The sequence below is a fragment of the Otolemur garnettii genome, unplaced genomic scaffold (assembly GCF_000181295.1).
Source record: "Otolemur garnettii isolate 467f Iridium unplaced genomic scaffold, OtoGar3 scaffold00026, whole genome shotgun sequence".
In the NCBI taxonomy this organism is placed as follows: domain Eukaryota; kingdom Metazoa; phylum Chordata; class Mammalia; order Primates; family Galagidae; genus Otolemur; species Otolemur garnettii.
Genome location: NW_003852421.1, coordinates 8,763,304 through 8,786,002, shown reverse-complemented (window position 1 = coordinate 8,786,002; position 22,699 = coordinate 8,763,304). Strand labels below are relative to the sequence as shown.

Sequence of the window (22,699 nt, the reverse complement as noted above, 5' to 3'; positions counted from 1 at the left end):
TTTTTAGAGAAAAGTCTCAGAACACCTATACCAAAACATTTAGGGGTGATTATTTCTAGGGGATACAAAGGACTACAATTTGCTGTTTATCATGAGCCTATGTTAGTTTTATAATTAAAAAGCTCAAAGATACATGTAAAATACAATGCATTTAAGTTTCTTTATTGTGAGATCTCCTAGGCCTTTTGCTTTCAGGGTTCTACTAGGATGTTATAAAATAAGTAATAAAGTAATACCAAATTTTTGAATTCCACTAGGGGACTGTGCTAGAGACAGAATGGGTGACTTCTGGGCAAATGCCCAGAATCCTGCCTCAGATATTTCTCCTGTATTTTGTCTGATGTTTGACATTCTAAAATTAGAGTGTTATCCTCAATTTAACCTGAACTTGCCACATCAGTGCCAAATCAGAGTTTGGTTTTTACAGATGCATCTCCTTTTAAAGAAGAAAAAGAGAGAAGCCTGGAGGGGACTGGGAAGACGGGGAGAACAGGTTCCTGGCTGATTTCATCCAAGGCCGCCATGCTGTGAAGTCGAACTAGGATAAGACTGCTTTACTTTCAAAACTATTACTTCACCCATAGACAAAAAAAAAAAAAAAAAGAGTGGACTTAACTTTCCATTTACAACTTTTCCCAAAAGCATCAAAAAGCCAAGGTCTCAGACAATCAACAGTCTAAAATCTAAGGAGAGACAGGATCGGTGGGAACAGAGTTGACACAGCTTATGTCTCAAGCAGTCAGTCACAGGCAAGGGTGGGTTGGCAGGACTGTGTGAAAGCTCTGGGGGCCACACCCTCCTGCAGGAGCTTCATCACAACACCCTGCCTCCCCAAATAAAGGCACTGGGAGTAAAGAGGGCAAGAAGTGCCACTTGGCCCAGAGCTGGGGGAGAGGAGCAGCAGCCATATAGGAGCGGGGAAAATTTCACCTGGATCTATCTCCCCTCCCCCACTAGGGAAAATAAAGCCTTATCTTGTGAGGGGCCCACCGGCAAAAACTCCCTACAGGGAGAAAGGAAAACAGAGAAATAGTACAACTTGACTTTGGGGAGGGGCATTACAGCAGAGCCCACCACAGCCACTGAGGAGGGACAGCGGAACTAAGGAAGCTCAGACACCCCGGAACAGGATGCATGTGGGAAGCCAGCTCAATCAGAAGAGAGACAGCACCCATTCTCCTCCTCACCCCCCAAAGCCAGGAATCTGAGGCCAGCCTGACCTTGCAAGACCCCATCTCCACATTAAAAGTAGAAAATTAGCGGGGTGTAGTGGTGTACCCGTAGTCCCTGTTACTCAGGAGGCTGAGGCAGGAGGATCACTGAGCCAGGAGTTGGAGGTTGCAATAAGTTTTGATGATGCCAATGAACTCTAGCCCAGGTGACAATGTTAGAACTCATCTCAAAAAGAAAAAATACATATAGTGTATTTACAATGCAGAGCCCTGCCAGACACCACCTCAGCCAACTGATGAAAGGTTACTGTGACTGACGATACCCATTACTGTCATGTACACTGTTATGAGGTGCTAAGGGAAACATACCACCCTGTGCCATCTTCCTCAATACACACCCTCAATCTAGTAATGAAACATACCAGAAAAATCCACGTCCAGAAACCTTCATCAAAATAACTGATCAATACCCTAAAAAAGGTGTCTAGGTCATGAATGACAGGAAAAACTGAGAAGCACAATGCAGGAGCCAAAGGGCCCACAAAGACTAAATTCACTGCAGGGTCTGGGGACACAAAGTAGACTTGCTGGGAAAACTGGTAAAATCCAAATGAATGGCGTCCTTCAGTTAGTAACGCTGAGCCGAGGTTCATTTCTCAGTGTTGACAAACGCTCGATGGCTATGCAAGAGGCTAACACAGGAGTAGCTGGCCAAGAGCAGACAGGGACTCTCTATGCTACTTTTCTGTAAGACCAAAATTCACCTTTAAAAGCTAGAGTTAGGAAAAGCCTATCTGTCATGATCTAGGGTCTCTATTTACTCTACAGAATGACACCAACATTCTGTCTTTCAGGAAACCATGCACAACATCCACCTCCTCACTATCCTCATAGTCAAACCAAGACTTTTTCTGATAAGTGTTTTTTAAATTTCCTATTGTTTAATAGGATACTACCAATTCTTGAAATCACTTCCAACATTTCTACTGCTTAATTCAGAAATACAAAATTTCTCCTCAATTTACCCTAACATAGATAGGTTTTAAATTTTTACTTCCTAAAAGTGCTTGTTTTGCATTTCTTATTCGACTGTACCTATGATAACTAAGGGGTTCTATTCCAGTTCCACAAAAGATGCTAGCTTGTGCTATGAACAAACCAATTCCATTTGATCATAATTAAAGACTAATCAAGAATTTGACTTTTTCTCTAAGAATAATTTAAAAAAAACACAAGTAATTATTTTTAATATTACTTAACAATATTAATATTAAATATTATTTAATTATTAACATTATTTAATTTATTAAATTATTAACAATATTAATATTAATAATTAAAAATTATTTTATTTTGACCCCACCACTCACAAGTGTCAGAACTGAGATTCAAGCCCATATTTGTCTGTGCTATAGAGTCAACATTTAATTATATTTTTAAAATCTAACTATAATAATAGAATAATCGGGTAAAGAAAGAATTATAGTCAATAAGCTAGCTTGTACATATGTATGAGTGCAATGTTTACAGATAAAGACTCCACAAGCTTCATCTAATTATTTGATTATAAATGGTAGAATATATAAGATATACTTCCAAGGAGAATTTAAACTAATATTTGAAATACTTAAATTTCACAAGTATCCTGAATTTTATATTAACTACAAAAGTTTAGTAATTCTAGTAATAAAAACAAAACCAGAGGCATCACTCTACCAGACTTTAGATTATATTACAAGTCCACAGTGATCAAAACAGCATGGTATTGGCACAAAAACAGAGACATAGACATATGGAACAGAACAGAAAACCAAGAGATGAAACCAGTTTCTTATCTCCACCTGATCTTTGATACACCAAAGCATACATCGTGGAAAAGAGTCCCTACTCAACAAACGGTGCTGGGAGAACCGGATAACCATAAGTAAAAGACAGAAACTGGACCTGCACCTTTCGCCACTTACAAAAACTAGTTCAAGATGAATTAAATTATTTAAATCCAAGACATGAAATGATAAAAATCCGAGGAGAAAGTGTGGGAAAAACTCTTGATGATGTCAGACTAGGGAAAGATTTTATGACAAAGACTACTGTGGCAATCACAACAACAACAAAAATAAACAAATGAGACTTAATTAAACTGAAAAGCTTCTGCACGGCTGAAGACACAACAATTAAAGCAAATATGCAACCTTCATAATGGGAAAAGATATTTGCATATTACAACTCTGACAAAAGGTTGATAACGAGGATCTACAGAGTGCTCAAATTCATCAACAGAAAAAGAATAAACAATCCCTTCTACCCACTGGGTAAGAGACAGGAACAGAACCTTCTCAGAAGAGGACAGACAGTGGCTAACAAACATTTGAAAAAATGTTCATTGTCTCTAATTATCAGAGAAATGCAAATCAAAACCACCCTGAGATACAACCTAACTTCAGTGAGAATAGCCCACATCACAAAATCCCAAAGCTGCAGATGCTGGTGCGGATGTGGAGAGAAGGGAACACTTTTACGTTGGTGGTGGGACTGCAAACTAATACAGCCTCTTTGGAAAGAAACATGGAGAATCCACAAAGAACTCAAATCAGATTGCATTTGATCCTGCAATCCCATTACTAGGCATCTACCCAGAAAAAAAAGATCATTTGCATTAGATTGTTTATCGCAGCTCAAATTATAATCACTAAGATGTGGAAACAGCCTAAATGCCCACCAACCCAGGAATGGATTAACAAACTGTAGTATATGGATACCATGGTACATCCATAGATATTAAAAAAGATGGGGAGTTTACATTTGCTGTGTTAACCTGGATGTGGTTGAAGCACTTTCTTCTTAGCAAAGTATCACAAGAATGGAAAAGCAAGTATCCAGTGTATTCAATATAATATGAAGCCAGTAGATGATTTAATACACGCTCACATAAGAGAAAAACTCAAATCAATTCAATGGAGGGGGGAGAAGGGAGGGGGACTGGTGTGCTCCCAACTTAATGGGCACAATGTAAGGCTATATGGCACACCTGTTGGGTGAAGGACACAAATACGAGAGGAACTCTACCTAACAAATGCAAACATTATAACCTACTTGTTTGTATCTGCACATTAAGCCAAATTTTTTTTAAAAGTTTAAAAATTCAGTTATACAGTGTATTAGAAATATTTTAAAATATTTCTTGTTTTCAAAAAGCATTCTGATTTCTATTTCAGTGTATGCAATTAATACAAAGAATTTAAAAATAAGAACATATATTTTTAAAGAGAGGATATAAAACTATTAGGCTCCATTTTAATCCTATTTTGCCTTATTCAGATCACATTCTGGATCAGAATTAGTAGAAGTATGGGTGGGGATACACAGGCTGGCTTCCTGGACTTTCTTCTCTTTGGACACAGCCACACATCTGCAGCTTGGAGAGAACTTAGAGGGGCTGGGATTCTCTCCTGGGTCCCCTTCCCTGGAATAAGGAGAGAGGAATGTTTCTCTTTCTGAATGTATAGTATCTGGAATCTCCTGAAGGGGAAAGCCACCATCAAAGTTTAAGCACCTGAGAAGGAATTTTGAATCACTACGTATTTGTTAAACAGGGTTTGATTATTTGGAGGTGATAAGAAAAAACCTGGGTAGCTTAAAAAGAGGACAAGTACCCTTTTAAATATCCACAGCACCCAATAAAGTCCAGACAACTCTGCTCTCTGTTTGGACTCATCCCAGTCACAATTCTCTACCTTGCTTCCATGTCCCCTTAACTCTACCTTACCCTCTAACAACGACTACTGTTACTCAATCAGAACTTCTGCTGATAGAAGATCCAGAAATGAAAAGTGCTAGGCTTTGCCTATGATCAACATGACAGAGAGGAAGAGGACAAGGATTTGCTACTGACTCCCAAAACTGGACCACATGTGACTTGGTGATGTGGCTTACTTTGCTACCACACATTACTTAATATCTACGGTACTATCCTGAGTACTTTATATATTAGGGATTGGCAAGCTCTGGTCCCTGGCCACATGTGGCTCTCTGCCTGTTTCTGTGAATAAGGTTTTACTCGAACACAGCAAGGCTTATTCATTTACTAATTATTTATGGCTTTTTTTTTTTTTTTTTGCTATAATCACAAAGTCTAAGAGTTGTGGCAGAGAATGGCCTGCAAATCCTAAAATATTTACTATTTGGCCCTTCGCAAAAGAAGTCTGCTAACATCTATATTGCCTATCAGGTTTAAACTTAATAACCACCCATGACAGAAGTGATACCAAACCGTCTTAAACAAGAAAGTTATACTGCATCTGGCCAGAATGCATCCAAGTCAGGAGAGGAGACAAGCTATTTATGCATTCAGGAGTCTTTTCATTGTTCTAATAAAATATACTGACTTTTTCCTGTTAGATTACAGCTGTTCTTTTCTTGGTATGTACAGTATTGCCTAATACTCCAGGAGGGTAGACACTGGGGCTTATCCCTCTGCAGCTATCAGAGACTCTCCAACAGACACCAGTGCATAAGGAAATCCACATTCGCTTAATAAATACAAAAATAAATGGCCCTTCAAAGTTCCTAGTTTATGTCCCCATAAACACACTCCCCATTTATCAGAAATGTTTCCAATACTCAATAAAATTTTATATCAGCACAAGTTTAATTCATTTTTTTCTGTGCATATGCCACAGGTAAATTTTTTTTTTTAAGTAAAGATTTTGATAAATTTACGTCAAACAACTTCCCTACAGATGCAGTGCAAAACTAGTCTTTTGAAGATCAGTGAGATGAACTGCCACCTACCCTCCACTGTTGCCAGACAGTGACACCTGCTGGAAGAGTCAGAGTCACAGGCAGCACGGAACTCCCCCAAGGAGCTCCTGAGGGCCAGCTCTCCTACCCCAACCCACACTCAGTAGCAACATTCTTTCCTTGTTGGAGTTTGTGTGTTTTTGTTTCTCTCATATGTTTAGCAATACCATTATGAATGCCAAACAGCAGCAACCTGGCGGAAAAATGTTAAAGCATGCAAACACTATTGTGTCTTTTCTTGAAGATGAAAATATCATAAACAACGTAATGAACCAGAGTTTACTGTTAACTTTAGGAAGTCAGCAAGACTCACATCTATATCATTCCTAAGTGATTTTAACATTGCTTTAGTTTAACCATAAATCCTAAAGCCCATTATGCTTTCTTTCATATTCTATATGGAAGTTCTTCTTAAAAAGAATAACAATATTTCCCATAAAAGCCTCAATGACAACATTCTCTAGGTGAAAGATTTGCTGATATTTTTTATAAAATTCACTTAAATTAGTATTTTCTAAAGGGTAAATGTGATACAGGTTTTAAAATGTGTGATCTAGCCTCATCTTCTCACATGCAGTGTTATTAAGGACTTAAACCTCAACAAGAATAAAGTTTCTCACTGCACTTCTCCGTAGTAAATGGTTCTCCAAGTTTGGCAGCTGAGGGTGCACATTAACATTCCTTGCATTGAAGCCCAGCATTCTGGTGACAAAAACATTCTTTGGATCAAAGGATAAAAAGCAAATAGCTGGCAGCGTGATTTTTGACACAAAAGGTGAAAACTAAAATGTAGTACCCCAAGATGACAAGAACAAAACTCCTGAGGGTGTCTAATCTGTATGGTAAGAATGTGAGGGAATGTGCAGTGGGGCTGGAGCATATGCTGTGACTGTAGCTTGAGTTGCTAGTCTTAAATTCATAGAAACTTCTTCTGAATGCCAAGTGTCCAAATTCTAATAGGTGGCTTACAAAAATTATAAATTCCCTCTGCTCAATTCAAAATAAACATTTCCCCACATCCCCCAATTTACCCCATTGACAGAACAAGAATTCATCTGCCAAAAGATTAAGACAGCTGTATAGCCTGCTATGGCCAAGGGTGGTACAGAGTTAAAAAGAGCAAGGGTGGTGTGGCTTTCATCACATCATTTTCACATGGCCCTTTAATGAACGCTCTTTACCAGGAAACACGCAATGTGCTGGTGACTGACGATCTACATACGGTGAGGTTGGCAGAGCAGAGAACAGGGTTAGGACCCTGAAAAAAGAAAAGATTGAAGATAAAGCCTAGAAAACAAATTCTGAGATTAATTAGGAATAAATCTGGAGAGAACCTTGAGTGAAAAACAAAACAAGGCAGCAGCAAAAGAATTAAATACGAACACAAGATAAGAGCTGGGCTTTCCTCAGAAAGCTATGAATTGACCAAGATAAAAAGTGATAATGATGTTTAAAAAATAAATACTATTTTTTAGTTTTTGGGATGCTTTGTAGAAATACTGTTTGGCCTGTTGTAAGCATTTAAAACATTTTGTTTAATGAATGAAAGCTCAGGTTATGCTACAGAAAAGATCAGTTAAATGACTAAGGCCCCAAATGTGTCCTATAAACCTACAAACACTATCTTTAGGTTTCAGGTGCTGTTCTGTAAACTCTGCCAAGGGTTGTGGGTTTTCTTTTTAGATTTAGAATCAGGTATGTCAAATTATGGTCCCCTCTTTTTTTTAAAGATTCACACCTTTAATTCAACTTGTTACTATGTTGTTTAGGATATTGCATCCTCATTTATAAGGGAAATATGTTTGTAATTTCCCTTTATAATAAGGTATTTTTTCCAGTTTTAATATCAGGCATATCCAGATGAAGCAGAATGATTTTGAAGTATTTCTTCTTTTTCTATTATCTATAAGAATTAGCAAGATCTGTTTTTTAAATTATCTTTTATTTATAAAAATAAATATTCTCTATTCTTTGAGACTTTGGGGGGAAAAAAAAGAAGTTAACTGATGACTCCATACTGAACCTCTACGATAGACATACTTTTATCTGACAATGTGAATGTTACTTTTTTTGCATCATCATTATTATTACTCAATATTTCGTTGCAGCAATCATCTGATTTCTTTTCCGAATGTATTTATCTTCATTCGTTTTTTACAAGGTTTTTGTTTCTAGTCCTTATCTTAAACATTGTTATTGTCATTAAATTTTAAGCCTCTTTAATTTTGTGAAGGCAAAAAGTGGAAACTAAATAAACACATGTACAAGTGTAGAGAAAATTTTAAAAAAAGACTGCAAAAGGATCCAGTAAAAATCTTATCCAAAAACATAAAAATAAATGCATAAAATAATAATAAAAAAAAAGATTCACACCATTTCCTATGTTTTTGAGATAATCAAGATTTAAATATATAAGGTCTAACAATTAAGTTCACAAACTTTCCACTGTGCACTTATGTTGGCAGCACTGTACAAACAACTTAGCAAGGTTTCATAACCTTGGTATATCAGTGTCTCATAGCTTGACAAATGGCAGTGTCTTGCTAAGTTCATTATTATCATGTGTTTTTGTGTGCTGTCACAAGAATGTCAGATTAATGAACAAACATTAAATTTCTTGTTAAACTTGGCAAGAGTGGAAGTGAAATCAGAGACATATTAGTCCAAGTTTATGGGGATAATGCCATGAAGAAAATAGCAGTGTACAAGTGGATTAAGTATTTTCTGAGGGGAAAGAAAGAATCATTGATGAAGAGAGAGGTCAGGGCTGTCAATAACAATCAAAACTGATGAAAACATCGCAAAATTTAATTGGATTGCAGATCAAAAGTGTCGGATGACCATGAGAAGCACATCAGACCAAGTAAATCTCAATAAAGAAGCAGTTAGGAAACTCTTAACTGAAAATCATGCCATGAGAAAGGTGTCCAGAAGAAGTTCACCAAAGAACAAAAAAGCAAAATTGTCGAATTTTGCCAAGACCTTTTGGAGAGGCATGACAATGTTTTGGGCCATGTTGTCACTGGTGATGAAACATGGGTGTACCAACATGATCCTCAAACAAAGCATCAAAGTACACACTGTATGTGACTTTCAGAAAAGTATGCCAAATCTAATGGTCCTTCTTAAGGTACTATAGGACTCTCCCTGCAGACATAACTACTATCCTGTTATGAATGTTATCTATGTTTCCTACAGGAAATAGAAAGTATGGCTATCAAACTAGAGAAGACTTAATTTTTATATGGATCGAGACCTGACGTTTCACAGTACTGGACATGTGCCTCCTCCTGATTGGGGCTACTCATTTTTTTTTAAGCTCTGTATTTAGTGGGCATCTGCAATCTGTCAGCATGATTCAATGACAATTTTCAAATGTGTTTGAAAAAAACCTAGAAGACAAAGGCATTTACTGGGTTATTTCAGATTTTCAATTTTCATTTAGCTTGACCAGGTATCCCTGAATAATCACGGTTGTAAAAGCATAATGAAAGGCATCTGAAAAGCCAATGTAATTGCTATGTTAAGGCAAGAACGCCAACTGTGATAACTGCCGCAGCACCTTACTGTCAGAAAACCCTTAGTATTTTCCTGAATTTTTAATGTAGACACGTAGCAAATTAAATGCCAGCATGGTTTCTAGCAGTGTATTTGTGTAGTGGGCTTCATATTAGATTTATGTTAGATTAAGAACATGAGAAATGATATTAAGACCCCATGATACTAAAGAGGTTATGTATTAAAAAGACCCCAGATCACCATATGATACTATCATTTATCTTCATTTATTGAGACAAGAAAATGAAGAATACACTGTCAAGCAGGAATCTCAAAAATGGCAGAGGCTCCTATGTGGTGGCTAAAGACTCCAAAGGAGCTGCTATCATGAGTTGGAGCCACAGGAGTACCAGGCTGCCCTTGTGAACAGGGAGGTGGAGACACCCCAGTGAGCGAGCACCACGTGAGATCACCCCTGCTGGCCAGCCTCTGCACCACCCCAGCTTTGTTCCACTAGGGGATGGAACACTTCCAAACTCAAAACTGTGGTATTAAAAAGATTTGTTCTCCATCGTTTTTTAATTCAAACACCTTATCTACTGATAATATATGTCTAATACTCAGTAGTATGTATTTTCCTTGGAAATAAAATTGATGGTAATTTGAAACTCTTTATATAACATATATGTTGCTCTCCTTACAAACATCCTTATGAAGTTGAAAAAGGCAAGGTTTTTAACTATATCATAAAAACATTAGAGTAGGGACAAGCTGGGCCTTATTTTTTTTACCATCGCCTATTCTATGGTGAAAGTCTCACTATGATGCTGGGCCAGAGTAGAAATTAATTCCAGGGAAGATAATGCTCCCTAATTTAATAAAAAGCAAGATTTCCAAATTAGTTATTCTACATTTATACATTTTTCATACAAAACCAGACGTTACAAGGGAAAATCATCAGATTTTTACCCAAACTGCTAAACTCCATTTGGTGGAGAATGAGGGACATGGAAGGCCTGAGGTACTTTGTAAAAACACGCTGCCGTTCAGAAAAAAGGTGTTGCTCTGTGGTATTATTTAATACTAGTGTTGCTGAATGGGGTATACCCCTAATAAAAATCATGCTGCTTCTAGTCATTCCTGCCTAATTTCCTACTACAAAATAAAACAGCGGCAACAGCAAAAAGCAAGCAAACAAAAACCAAACCTCAACAATGAACATTCCAGGGTCACAGATTACAAGCCCTTCTATCTTTTGTCTCATTTCCAGAACATTTCAGAAAATAATCCAGAGTAAAAGTTAGATATATGTGGTTCTAAAGAAACAATGGCTTTACACAACTTTAGTTGTTACTAAAAAAATTCACACTTCCTTAATTGAAGAAACACTATACCTGCCATTGATTATTTAAGAAAAAGACTAAAAATCACATCTTAAAAGAATAATAGAAACATTTTGGAGTGTCAAAACATGAAGAATTTACTATGAACTTCCATGGCAGAAATGAGATATGTATTTCAGGATCAGTGAATAGGGTTTCCTGGAATGACCACTCCCCACATTCAGACTCCCTTCCATCTGTCTCCCAAGTTCGGCCCGAGGCCTGGGCCCCAGACACTCTTTCTTCTCCTGTCCCATTTTTATGCTCTATTCCCTCCTCCCAAACTGGGGGCCTTTGCCCCAAATCTCCCTTGACCTAGGATGCTTGCCTGCCCTTATGCCACCTCCTCAACAACACTATTTCAAATAAAGAATGTAAGAAGAAATCAATCCCTTCCCTTTCTTCTCAGGTATCTTAGTCATCCTTTTGCAACCCACTTGGCCCCCACTGATCATTCCTGGATCCCAGTCTTAAGAAGTGAATTCTGCCAAATTTGGGCTTGCCCCACATCACACCCAGGGGCCAGAAGCTCCCAGAGGACAGTAACTGTGCATATACTAATTAAATACTTGCTGAAGTGATAAATAAGAAAATGAATCAGTCACAAAGAGAATAAACTTTTCCTGTCTGAAACTACTAAAAAACAGATCTTTATCAATTTAGAAAGATACTATCAAAGATGAGAATATGAAATAGCTGGGAAACTGAAATCATCTTAATTTTCTGATCCAGTGACCAATAAACACATTAACAAGCAAATGCTATTCTGTGGGTATTATCAATGCCAACACTGCTGCCTGGCCATATAACATAGACACCATAAACATATCCATAGGTAAAGCTATTAAATGTAGCTAACATTTGATTAGTGAAGGAATTTACTGGAAAGCTGTATCAAATTCTTAAAATAATAATGAATTATTTCTTAGTAGATTATAGAGAATTTTTTTCTGGTCATGCACCCAATCAAAAACTGCTTACTATTTATTAATACTATTTGCTAGGCACAGTCTTCAGGAGTTGGAGACAGAGCAGTGAGCAAAACAAAATCCCTATCCTGTAGTTTATCTCTAGTTGGAAGAAACAGATAATAAACTAATACACACACACATCCGGGGGTGATAGGTGGTATGAGGAAAAAGAAAACAGGATAAAGGGCATAACTGGAGCCGGCAGTAAGGGAGTGGGTGTCTCTAGATGGATGATGGATTCAGGTTTGGGAGACCCCACAGGTCAGGGCTGTCTGCACAGAGAGCTGCAGGCCTGAGGGGACGAGTCTCACAGTATCTGGTGGAGGGCATTCCCAACAGGAAAGGAGTGCAAAATCCCTGGGACTAGGGCCTACTGGGTGCATTCAACAGAAAGCCGGAGACCAGCATGGCCACGGTTGAGAGTGAGGGTAGAATGCATGGGAGCAGAGCCTGGGGGAAGGCTGAGTGGGTGGGACAGCTCCCAGGCTGTGGCTGACCAGTGTTCTGAATGAGACAGAAAATCACTGGAGGGTTGTCAGCAAAGGAATAAGACTACTTTGGCTATCATGTTAAAAACAGTCTGTAAAGAAGCAGCGTTGAGGGTGGTGCCTGTGGCTCAAGAGTAGGGCACCAGCCCCATATACCAGAGGTGGCGGGTTCAAACTCAGCCCTGGCCAAAACTGCAAAAAAAAAAAAAGAAGAAGCAGGGTTGAACTATAAAGAGTTTCTAAAGCAATTTGGTAGCTTTGACCAGGGCAGAGTGGTAGAAGTGGTTAAAAGGGGCTAGATTCTGAAGTTATTTTGAAGGAAGAGCTGAGTAGTTTCACTGATAAGATTAGGGGCAAAATGAGAGAAAGATGGACATGAGAAGGCTAAATGGGAGGTATGTTTCTCAGGGGTACACTTGGGAGGCCGACCAGACATCCCAGAGGAGGCAGGGGAGTGGGAAGGATGGGAAAGCCTGGAGTGAACTGTGCAGTCAGGAGGCTGGATGAGGCTGTGGAGGGAATAGCACAGGCAGGGAAGAGGAGACGAGATCGACCACAGCCCTGGGTTTACACAGGGAGAGGCTGAGGGGAGGAGCCAGCTGGGAGGCCGATAAACAAGTGCTACTATGTCCTGGACCAGTGTTGGGCGAGAGGACAGCACACCCTCCAACACACAGCGTCACACTCAGGCTTCCCCCAATAAACACCGACATCTGACCATCTGCTAGCAGTTCTCAACCTGTGGGTCGCGACCCCTTTGCAACCATGAAAATACTTCAAGGCATTAGGAAGGCTGAGAACCACTGTAAAAAACTGCACCCGTAACTATCATCAGTTTCACAGATTCTAAGTCTTTTTTAAAGAATAATGAGACTCAACCTTAGTAACTGAGAAACCACAAAAAAGACTACAAACGATCAGCTATCAAATTGGCCCCAAATTAAAATTCTGACAGTATTAGGTATAGTTAAGGAGGAGAGAAAATGCAAAGTCTCGCCCAGAGAACAATGTAAAATCAATTTTCTAGGTATCTATGTACGGAGTGCTATGGTTCACAAATAAACCCCCATACTATTCATGGACACACCCAGATGGTACAAGAATTGTAATGCAGTTAGAGTTTGACTCTGAGAGGGAGGGGGCGTGGATGGAGGCGCGGGAAGCTGCCCTTTAGGTGTAATGCCTTCCTGAGCTGGTCTGAAAAACACAGGTAGTTTATATAAAGAATTTGATGCAAACATGAGAAAACATTTAAATCACCACCAACTCTGCTGGGAATATGTGAGTACATGTAATAAGATTTTTGTGTATTTTTTTGTATTTAAAGAATGTTGAGAATGTCTTGTTCACAGTAATTCCTTAGATGACTTATGATACTGGTGACTGTTGTATGATGTTTAATCCTCTATACTAGGTATTTTTTAAAAGTGCAATAGAGAATAAAAAAAGGAAAATGAGGAGTTTAAAAAAAATTATTCACCGTGTTGATACCTATTAATACATTGCCCTTTAATAAAGCAAAAGGAGAAACTTTATTGGCATAGCAATAACAAGGTTTAGGTCTGTAGTACAGTGTGAGGCAGCGGTTGGCATAAGTCCACCTGTATGTTATACTTTACTATTTGATAAACACCATGAAGAAACTTGAAGCGCATTGCCCACAAATACGGTAATGTAAGAAAATTAAAAAAGAAAACAGGTAAAACTATTATCATTTTATCAGAAGATCTAACCCAAATTGAGAAGCAGGCCATCAGATTTGAGTAATAATCTAAGATTGGCTTCAAAAGCTTTTGGAATGATATAAAAAATACAAAATTTAATAGGTAGATATGTAAGTAAATTAGTCAATCAATCTAAATAATACAGGATAATGAAACTACAATTATTCTCCTAGGCAAATTTAGGACACAAGTCCTGCCTTCTCGTAACAATTTAGAGGACTCTGCAGACATGGTAAGTTTTTATAAAATTCATCATGAGTAAGTAAAATATGTAAAAGCATATAATGCTTTGTACATTTACACATTTCTTAGAAATCAGTCCTTCCTATTATAAGCACTGATTTCTGCTTTACCTTGTGTGTTTTCTAGCAAGTGGTGAAACCTTTCATGAATTCCTAACTTTTTACATCTGAATTGCTGTATACCATCTAAAATTCAATGTAATTGTATTGTTGGTTGTTGAGTGGGATTAAATAGATTTTAGTCTATTTAGTCTATTTAGTCTATTTTCAATGATGTCCTCATCAATTTCTCTTTGGAAACTGTCTTTATCCCAAACTAATACATATTAAGGAAAACATGGCAAGCAGGTAAATATTTAATGTAGGTCATTTTTAAAAAATGGTGGGATATCTTTTTTCTTTAATTATCTTTCGATGATAAACCCTTGGGTTTAAAAAAAGTTTTATAAGAAAAGTGTCTCTATTCTCTGATGAGTCAGAACAGATGACCAGGTTGATTTTCTATTAAAACTGGTCAGAGATAAATACTTAGATTTGTTGAGTTAGCCCTGTTTTAAAAAAGAAAAAAGAAACAACTCCTCAGCCAGTTCACTTGTTCAAAATATTAAACATTTTGGAGAAGCAAAAGAATGTTTTATTGTACAAATATTTACAGAGTAGCTGCTGTGGGCAAAAGCACTGTGCTAAGTGCTGTGGGTGAAGCAAATATCACTGGGTCATTGATTCTGCTCAGAGGTACTGAGTAGTCTCACTGGGGAGCTAAGGCAAGCACACAAATGTCACAAAATAAGGTGGAAAGGGATTACATGCTCTCCGAGAGGAAACCTAAAACACTACAGGAGTTCAGAGAAGGGGAAAATCACTTCCTGCCAGCGGTGTGGGCAGAGAAACGCTGAGGCTTTATAAAGGCAGTGGATCTGAGCTAGATCTTAAAGAAAAGTGAAATTTTGACCAGTGCAGACTGGGAGCGGCATTTTTGCAGAGGGTGAGGGTAGTGCTTTAAGGGAGGGTTGTACAGGTAAAGAGTGGATCAATGTCAGGTGAGTGGGAAATTCAAGCACGAGGATGGGAGAAAGAGAGAAATGAGAAGGGTGAGGAAGCAGGCAGGCGGCAGATGACAAAGAATGCTAAAAGTCAAGTGATCATACTCCTTATTTAATGGACAAATTAAAAACTTTGAGCAGAGGAGATGACTAGTCATATGCTTCAGGAAGATTAATTTCACATCAGTGGGACAGAAGGACAGGAAGGATGGCTATCTAGATAGAGACGGGAAAACTGATTAGGAGTCTTCCACATTGTACAAGTAAGAGACAATAAAAACAAAAATTAGCAATATCTGTGGATATGGGAAGAAGAGTATGGATGCAAAAAAAAAAAGTGTACATAGTATATGGCATTTATGAAAAATATGGTACGAAGCCTTACCTGATTCTTCTGTATCTTGTTCATCTATTAAACCTACTGAGACGCCTAAATCCACACACTTCTTGCTATGTGCCTTGGACTTCATGTGTTTTGTCAGATTTCCTTAAGGGAAAAAGAATGTTTACTAAGCTTACATCGTATTATTTTGCGATTGCATCTGTCAAAACTGGCATTCCATTCTTATTTCAAGCAAAAGTACATATGTTTGTGGTCACATAATTCCAACGACTAAAATTAAAACAAAAGAAAATATTGGTATTTGTATGCTATAATAATCTTGTTATTAGTAATTACTTCTCTTTTTCAAATGCGGTTCCTCTACTTTGATACCTACTTTTTGCTTCTAGTTTCTATTCTCTAGTCCTTACTTATCTCTTACAACCGTTTATGTGTAACTTAAAGTCCCTCTGGCTTGCACTGTGATCTGTAGTTCCCAGAGTGTGCATTCTCTAACTATGTCTGCTGGCTGCCCCGCATAGTGTTTGATTCCTTGGTTTTAACTGTAAGCTTATCTTCAGCAAGCTTGTTTTCCATGGCGGACTAAGTACCTTCGGTTATAGAAACATCTCTACCAGGCAGTTTCTCAATTTCTTCTGCCTGAGATGTTAATGGTTTCATAGGTTTCAGATCATTGATTCTGGGGAAATAGTTTTTTTGGTTGTTGTTTTCTTTCTACATTGCACAGGTATACGGCTTTTTTGCTTTTAAGCAGGCAGCTATTTTCCACAAGGCCCAAGGTCACTGGCAAGTGAGATAAGCTTATTTTAGGGGCTTTGGAAGCTGTCCCAGGACAGGCATTAAAAAAAACCCAGGTTAGGCATATATCTGCCTTTGATTTCCCTAAAGTCCCTAAGGACATTTAAACTTTTTTAGTATCTGTTCATTATGCTAGCTTTGAGTTTCTTTTTTATTTCTGGTACACCTTGGAATTTATATTTTTAAGTTTCAAGCTTGACTATCTCTATAAAACAATTTTTGGTCATTGTAATATTATAAACACTGTATGTTAGGAATGAAAGAATTTCCTGCGTTAACTTTGCTTTACATATTGATGAGAAGTCTACTAATAGTACCACTAAAGGAGTGCATCCTCAGGCAGCTGATGAATTGACCTCTTTAAGTATTAGCAGGCCAATGAGGATGACAGGGCGTACTTGTCCCAGTGATCACGAATGCAGAAGACGCTCAGCTTCTTCTGAGGACATGAAGCATCTTCACTGGACAATGCCACACAAAAGCACACTGCAGACAAGGGCAAATCATCCCTTTTGGGAAAACAAAAACAACTCTAAATACTGAGTTTGGTGGACGGGGCAAACTAGTATTTGCGCATAAGCCTTTAGAAGAGCTCAAAATGTCTGAACTATTGGTCTAAACTTGCAGTAATTTAAGCACATGCAGAACTGCTATCTTGATAGAGCTTCAATTCCTAAAAAATGCCCTAGTCCGTGAAACTGGTCACACCTGTACAAGCCATTTCTTGTATAAGAGAGTACATTCTTATAGAAGCCAACAAGGGCAGTGTCCTGGAGTTCAGTTGTCAAGGAGTTCAAGTGTGACAGAACTCCTAAAACAGATAGATCTAAGATCCATCAAACCCCGACTTCTGGGATTCTGGAGATAACACCACCTGCCTTAACACTTGGTGATACTTGCTATTTATGCTAATTATATTTGAAAATACAATATGATGCAAATATAGCAAAATGTTAGCAATTAATAAAAGATTATAACCATATTGGTTTTTATTCTACAGATCTCTACTTTTTTTCTGAAAGCTTCAAAGTTTTCATATTATAAAGTCATAAAAAAATGGTTTAGCCATCTTAACATAACTGAAATTTTACTTAAGGTGTTTTCAATATCATAACAATATTCCAGACTGAATTATAAGGTCCACTAATAGTTCACTTTCAAAATGCGTGTTTCACATATAGACAGCATGTTATTTATTAATATTTACTTCTAAGAAGTTAATATATTTATATTTTAACTAGACAAATTTGGGAAGCTAAGTTTTTAATAAGCATATTTTCTCATAGTTTGAACTTATTACAACCAACTTCCTAACTAATGTAAGATAAACAAGACATTTGCATCTTAAATAAACAAAAGACACAATGTTATAAAACTTGTATATCAATTTAATAGACAAATTTTCCAATTGCTTTAATGAACATAATTATCTAAATCTTCTGGAAAGTGGGAGGGGTTTTGTTTCTAGATTCCTATAGCTACATGTAGTCCAGCTCTCTATCAGATAAAAGGGATTAAATCTTACAGCAAGCTCACTGTGTATCTTCTTGACTGACCATTAAGGAAGAATCATGAAAACAAATCTTAAAATTATTTTGAAATGCATTCAAAATAAACTGTGAGGACAAATGACGACTTACAGATTCGTAAGCATTACCATCAGAATCATCAATTTCTCGCTCGACTTTTATTGGTGTTTCGCTGTCTCTGAACACCATTATTTATATAACTTGCTAACACATCACTATTTCCTTTCTGTTAATAACAGACACCTCTACTTGGAGGTGTCAGTTAGGTGTTTTGCTTAGGATACCCAAGTAAATCAGAATAGAGTAAAATCTACAGACTAATCAAAAAACAGGTCTATCTAGCATTCTTTAGCCACCTTTGAAAGGTGCTGTGAAGTATGTTTTATACAGACTCCCAAAAGGTAGACTTCTGAAGGGAAGTTAGCTATAAAAAATGAGAACTGTCATAAGAATAAAGAAATAATAAATTTCTAATGTTTTCTTCACCAGTCTCCTTAGCTAGCTCTCTTTCAAATAACTATTTATCATGTAATTCCACAGATTTATCTTATAAAGCAAAAAAATTTAATGCCTTTAAATTCAGATATACAGCATATTAGAGAAATATAAGGCATGAAAACTGCTAACAGATGATGCTTTCTCTTTGGGGGTGACTATACCCTGTCCGCCATCTAATTAACAGATATCTAAAATCTAGCATGATGCTTTGAGTTTTTTCACTAATATTAATACTTTGTGATTTAAATTATTTTTCCTTGCCCCAAAACTCTGTATTTCATTTTCCACACCTAGTCTGTCCTTTCTGTCTTGTCCTTATTTCACGAATATAATTTTTAAAATACCCAGATCCCTTTTCTTCTTTCTATGGAGATCATACCCATTTCACATTATATTTTGATCTTCTTGTATTTGGTAACATTCTGTAAAAGTCATAATCTTTTATTAGTAATATTTGTCTTTTGAATGTATTCCTGGTCTCATATTGGAAATAGATGTTTCTTAATCACAGGACCAAAACTAGTGGAAAACAGTAAATGCAGTCAAAAGGCTAAAGTGCCTGATCCTACCCGAGTCCTCACTCAGACCCAGCGTGCCATCCTGACTCCCTGTCCCTCTCCAGAGGGACATCCCAATCACAGAACTGTAGAATGAGTATTCCTCTCAACCCCTTTAATTTCTTGAAACTTTTTGGAAATGTTCAAAGCTAATTGAAGAACATTGATCTGTTATTCTTGTTTCAGATAACTTTGGCATTTAAACAGAGCCAATTTGAAGCTATGTAGTTGTTACATGTTATAACTCTCTTTAAATGCCAATAAATATTAGCCAAAAAAAAAATGTAATGAATTATGCTAAAGAGTTGCTAAATCTTTAAAACCAAGACTGCAAAACCAATAGAATCAGAAAAAAGCAAATGTTAACTCAAAATGGATAAAAAGTTTGAATTTAAAATTAATTTTTTTCTTACAAATCTATATTAAAGAGAGATTTGTTAAAGAGAGTCTTACTTTTTAAAGGGTGTTATATGTGATTAAAATCTTGAGCAACAAAATTGTTCTATAATGATTCATGAACAAGGAGTCTAATGGGGAAAACACATTTTACAGCAGTGTAACCATATGTGACAGGAAATTTATAGAGGGTAAAATTACTTCAAGTATAATAAAGACATATATTTAAATAAAACTAAAGAAAATAGAAAGGGTGCTAAATATAATTTTAATGATTAGTTCTGGGATTCTTTATAAACATGAAATAGTAGAAACTTTACAAAAATTTTGAAGCTGAAATTCAGCATTTGGGTAAACAAATGTGATGTGAAAAAAGTAGCCTTGCGTGCCTAACATTAGATATCGAGACATGAGTGCAATTATTACAGAAATTTATCGTGGTTACTGCCTTAAATCTTTCTTCAATATTTTAGCACCCAAATGAACTTAACTTGTGATTGTGAAGATTTATTTTTCTTCCTTAGCCTCAAAGTAAATACTTTTGAAAATGCCTATTAGTCACCAAGTTCTGCTATTATAATTAGGAAGAGTAGAATAATTTTTAAAAAGGGCATTTGTTTCTTTTAAAATGTTATATTTGTTATATATACTCTGAAAGTGTGTAATTAAAAACTTTTTACCGAAGAGTCTACAAACACATGAAGAAATAAAGACTTTATTTCTATAATGCTGACAAGCTATAATTTATACTTGTCTATTTAAACTACTATATCATTGGCCAAAGAATATGCAAAGTTGATTTTTGGGCTCTACTACCTAAATGCATATAAAAAGGATCTTGAAACAATGTGTATCTCATACCTTTAGTCTTAAAGGAGAAGTTACAGTAAGTGCAGTGGTAGGGGCGGACATCTGTGTGGGTTCTTATGTGTTTCTTTAACATGCTAGGTTTCTTGCAACGTATTCCACATTCTTCACAAATGTACTTTCCTCTTCCCCTGCCTCGGACATATACATACTCTTCATTTGATTTGTATCTGATTTAAAGAGAAAAAAAAAACACAACAGGGAGATCGGACACTTTATCTTTGAGAAAATAATGATGATTAAACCTAAAAAATAAAACAAAGCACAAATTATAAACTTGACCAATACAAATTTTATGCACATGTAATAAGAGTAGTCCAGCTTTTTTACACCAATACTTAAAATTCTAAAGGCTAATTAAACACATTTATTCACTGTTATGTTTAATTTAAAAGTATTTCCCTGTTTTTAAGTGACTGGTTAAAAAGTTTTCTTCATTGCTAAATTCAATCTTGAGAAGTACAAATACTAAAACACTTCTAAGTTTTACCATAACTAAAAAATGTACTTTTACAATTTGTTTTCTTCATAACAAAATACACAAAGGTATCAGCTTTTGCAAGTCATTGCTCACTATAAATCAACATGAAATCTGGGAATCATTCTCAAAATTGAGTTCTTAACTGTCTTCTGGGCTCTACAATGTTTCCTAAATAGTCATTATTTTCTCTACCACAATGGCGTTATTTAACATAATAACTGACATATATTTTGCCATGAAGATTCTATTCATAAGCCAGGAAATCCTGCAACATTTGTATAAAGTTGGTACCGAATCGTCATCCACATGAAAGCAAATGTACATTTAAAAAGTAAGTTTAAATGTACATTTAAGAAGTAAAATTTGTACTTGCCCTCCATCAAATATTTTAATTCTTCTTGGTTCACTTTTGATAAAGGAATTTTCTTTATCTTGCTCACTGTTAATTTCAGAGGCATCTTTATTGCTGAATTCAACTACTGTGGACTTTTGATTACCTAATGCTCTCTGAAAGGAAAAAAAAAGAGAGAGAAACTAATTCAATAAAGCTGAAAACACAAACATGCTAGTGTTTCACTAGAAATTAAAACATGGCAGAGCACAGAGCATCCAGTCAACTTAACGAAACGCATTTCAAAGAACTAACATGTTCAAAGGGCATCCGCTTCATCTTCTTCCTTATCAATCATCGGTCTGAACATTAAGACAGCATTCATGCTACATTAAGTAGCATTCATCTTATGCCACTTTCCAGTTTCACCATTGTCCACTAACACCCCCAATAAAGGTTTTACAACTTCCATCTTGGTATTTCATAGATTAAAAAACATTTTTTTTAACAGACTAAATATTCTTTCTTATATTTAATTAACCATTCATACTATAGCTTAAATGTATTTCTTTAAGAGTTTATTCTTTGGAGATGGAAAAGAACTATTCATCCCTTTTAGTAAAATAATGTCTCAAGCCCCTGAGAAGTATCACTAAACCTCTTCATCTTAGATACACTATAAAAGTAACGCAGACGTCTCATTCCCCAATATTTTATTTTCCCTTCCTGCAAGTATTTTAAGGCATAATTGTCTGTATCTTCTCAAAAGTTCCCTGAATGGTGATAACTGTAAGATCCAGGGAAGGTCAAAAGCCCAGTTTGGGCTGGATAATTAAATGAACATTAAACTGGTAAATAATGTGTGGTTTTCCTACAGAAATAATAATATCACTTTGTGATTTTATACAAAATTTTACACAATTGTACTGTTACTAGCATGTTTTCTCACTCATCACATCATCCTATTCTCACATGTGTTTGGGGGGCAGGCAGCACAGGTGGATGATATATTTTAGTGAGAAAGGATACTCTCAGGGTTAAGCTACTGGCCTATGGTCAGGTGTTAGCAGCAAAGGCTCAAACTCCAGTCCTGTGCCTGAATCCAACACTAGCATAACTTTCCTGATCACAGGCTTCTTTTATACACGTCTCCTTAAATAACTACATCGCCAAGTAGACAGCGATCATACTAACAGTGTGTGATGAGTGTGTGTACATCATGGAAGGAGGGTCTGCACAGCCTCAGAAAAGTACTTTGAGATGCTCCTGTCCTTGCTAAGACAGGAATAAAGAAAAGCTGCTGCCCACATTCCTCAAAAAGGCAGCGTGAAGAGGTATTGAGGTGGACAACTATGGAGGTAAAAATGCAACCATGGCCGACGACTACAGAGGTAAAAATGCAACCACGGCCAACAACTACAGAGGTAAAAATGCAACCAAGGCCAACAACTACAGAGGTAAAAATGCAACCACGGCCAACAACTACAAAGGTAAAAATGCAACCATGGCTGATGACTACAGAGGTAAAAATGCAACCATGGCCGACGACTACAGAGGTAAAAATGCAACCATGGCCGAC

General features: G+C 36.8%; 1 protein-coding gene across 3 annotated transcripts in view; it reads right to left on the bottom strand.

Moving 5' to 3' along the window:
- The window catches only part of HIVEP1 (human immunodeficiency virus type I enhancer binding protein 1), a 142,422-nt gene that overhangs the window by 4,902 nt on the left and 114,821 nt on the right, over positions 1-22,699 (bottom strand). For all 3 annotated transcript variants that reach the window (XM_012804254.2, XM_023512310.1, XM_023512311.1), the window contains 3 exons: positions 21,163-21,296; positions 20,303-20,478; positions 15,706-15,807 (listed from right to left, as the gene is read on the bottom strand). In XM_012804254.2, coding sequence (XP_012659708.1) covers positions 15,706-15,807; positions 20,303-20,478; positions 21,163-21,296 — 412 coding nt within the window. The remainder of the gene's footprint in view (positions 1-15,705; positions 15,808-20,302; positions 20,479-21,162; positions 21,297-22,699) is intronic.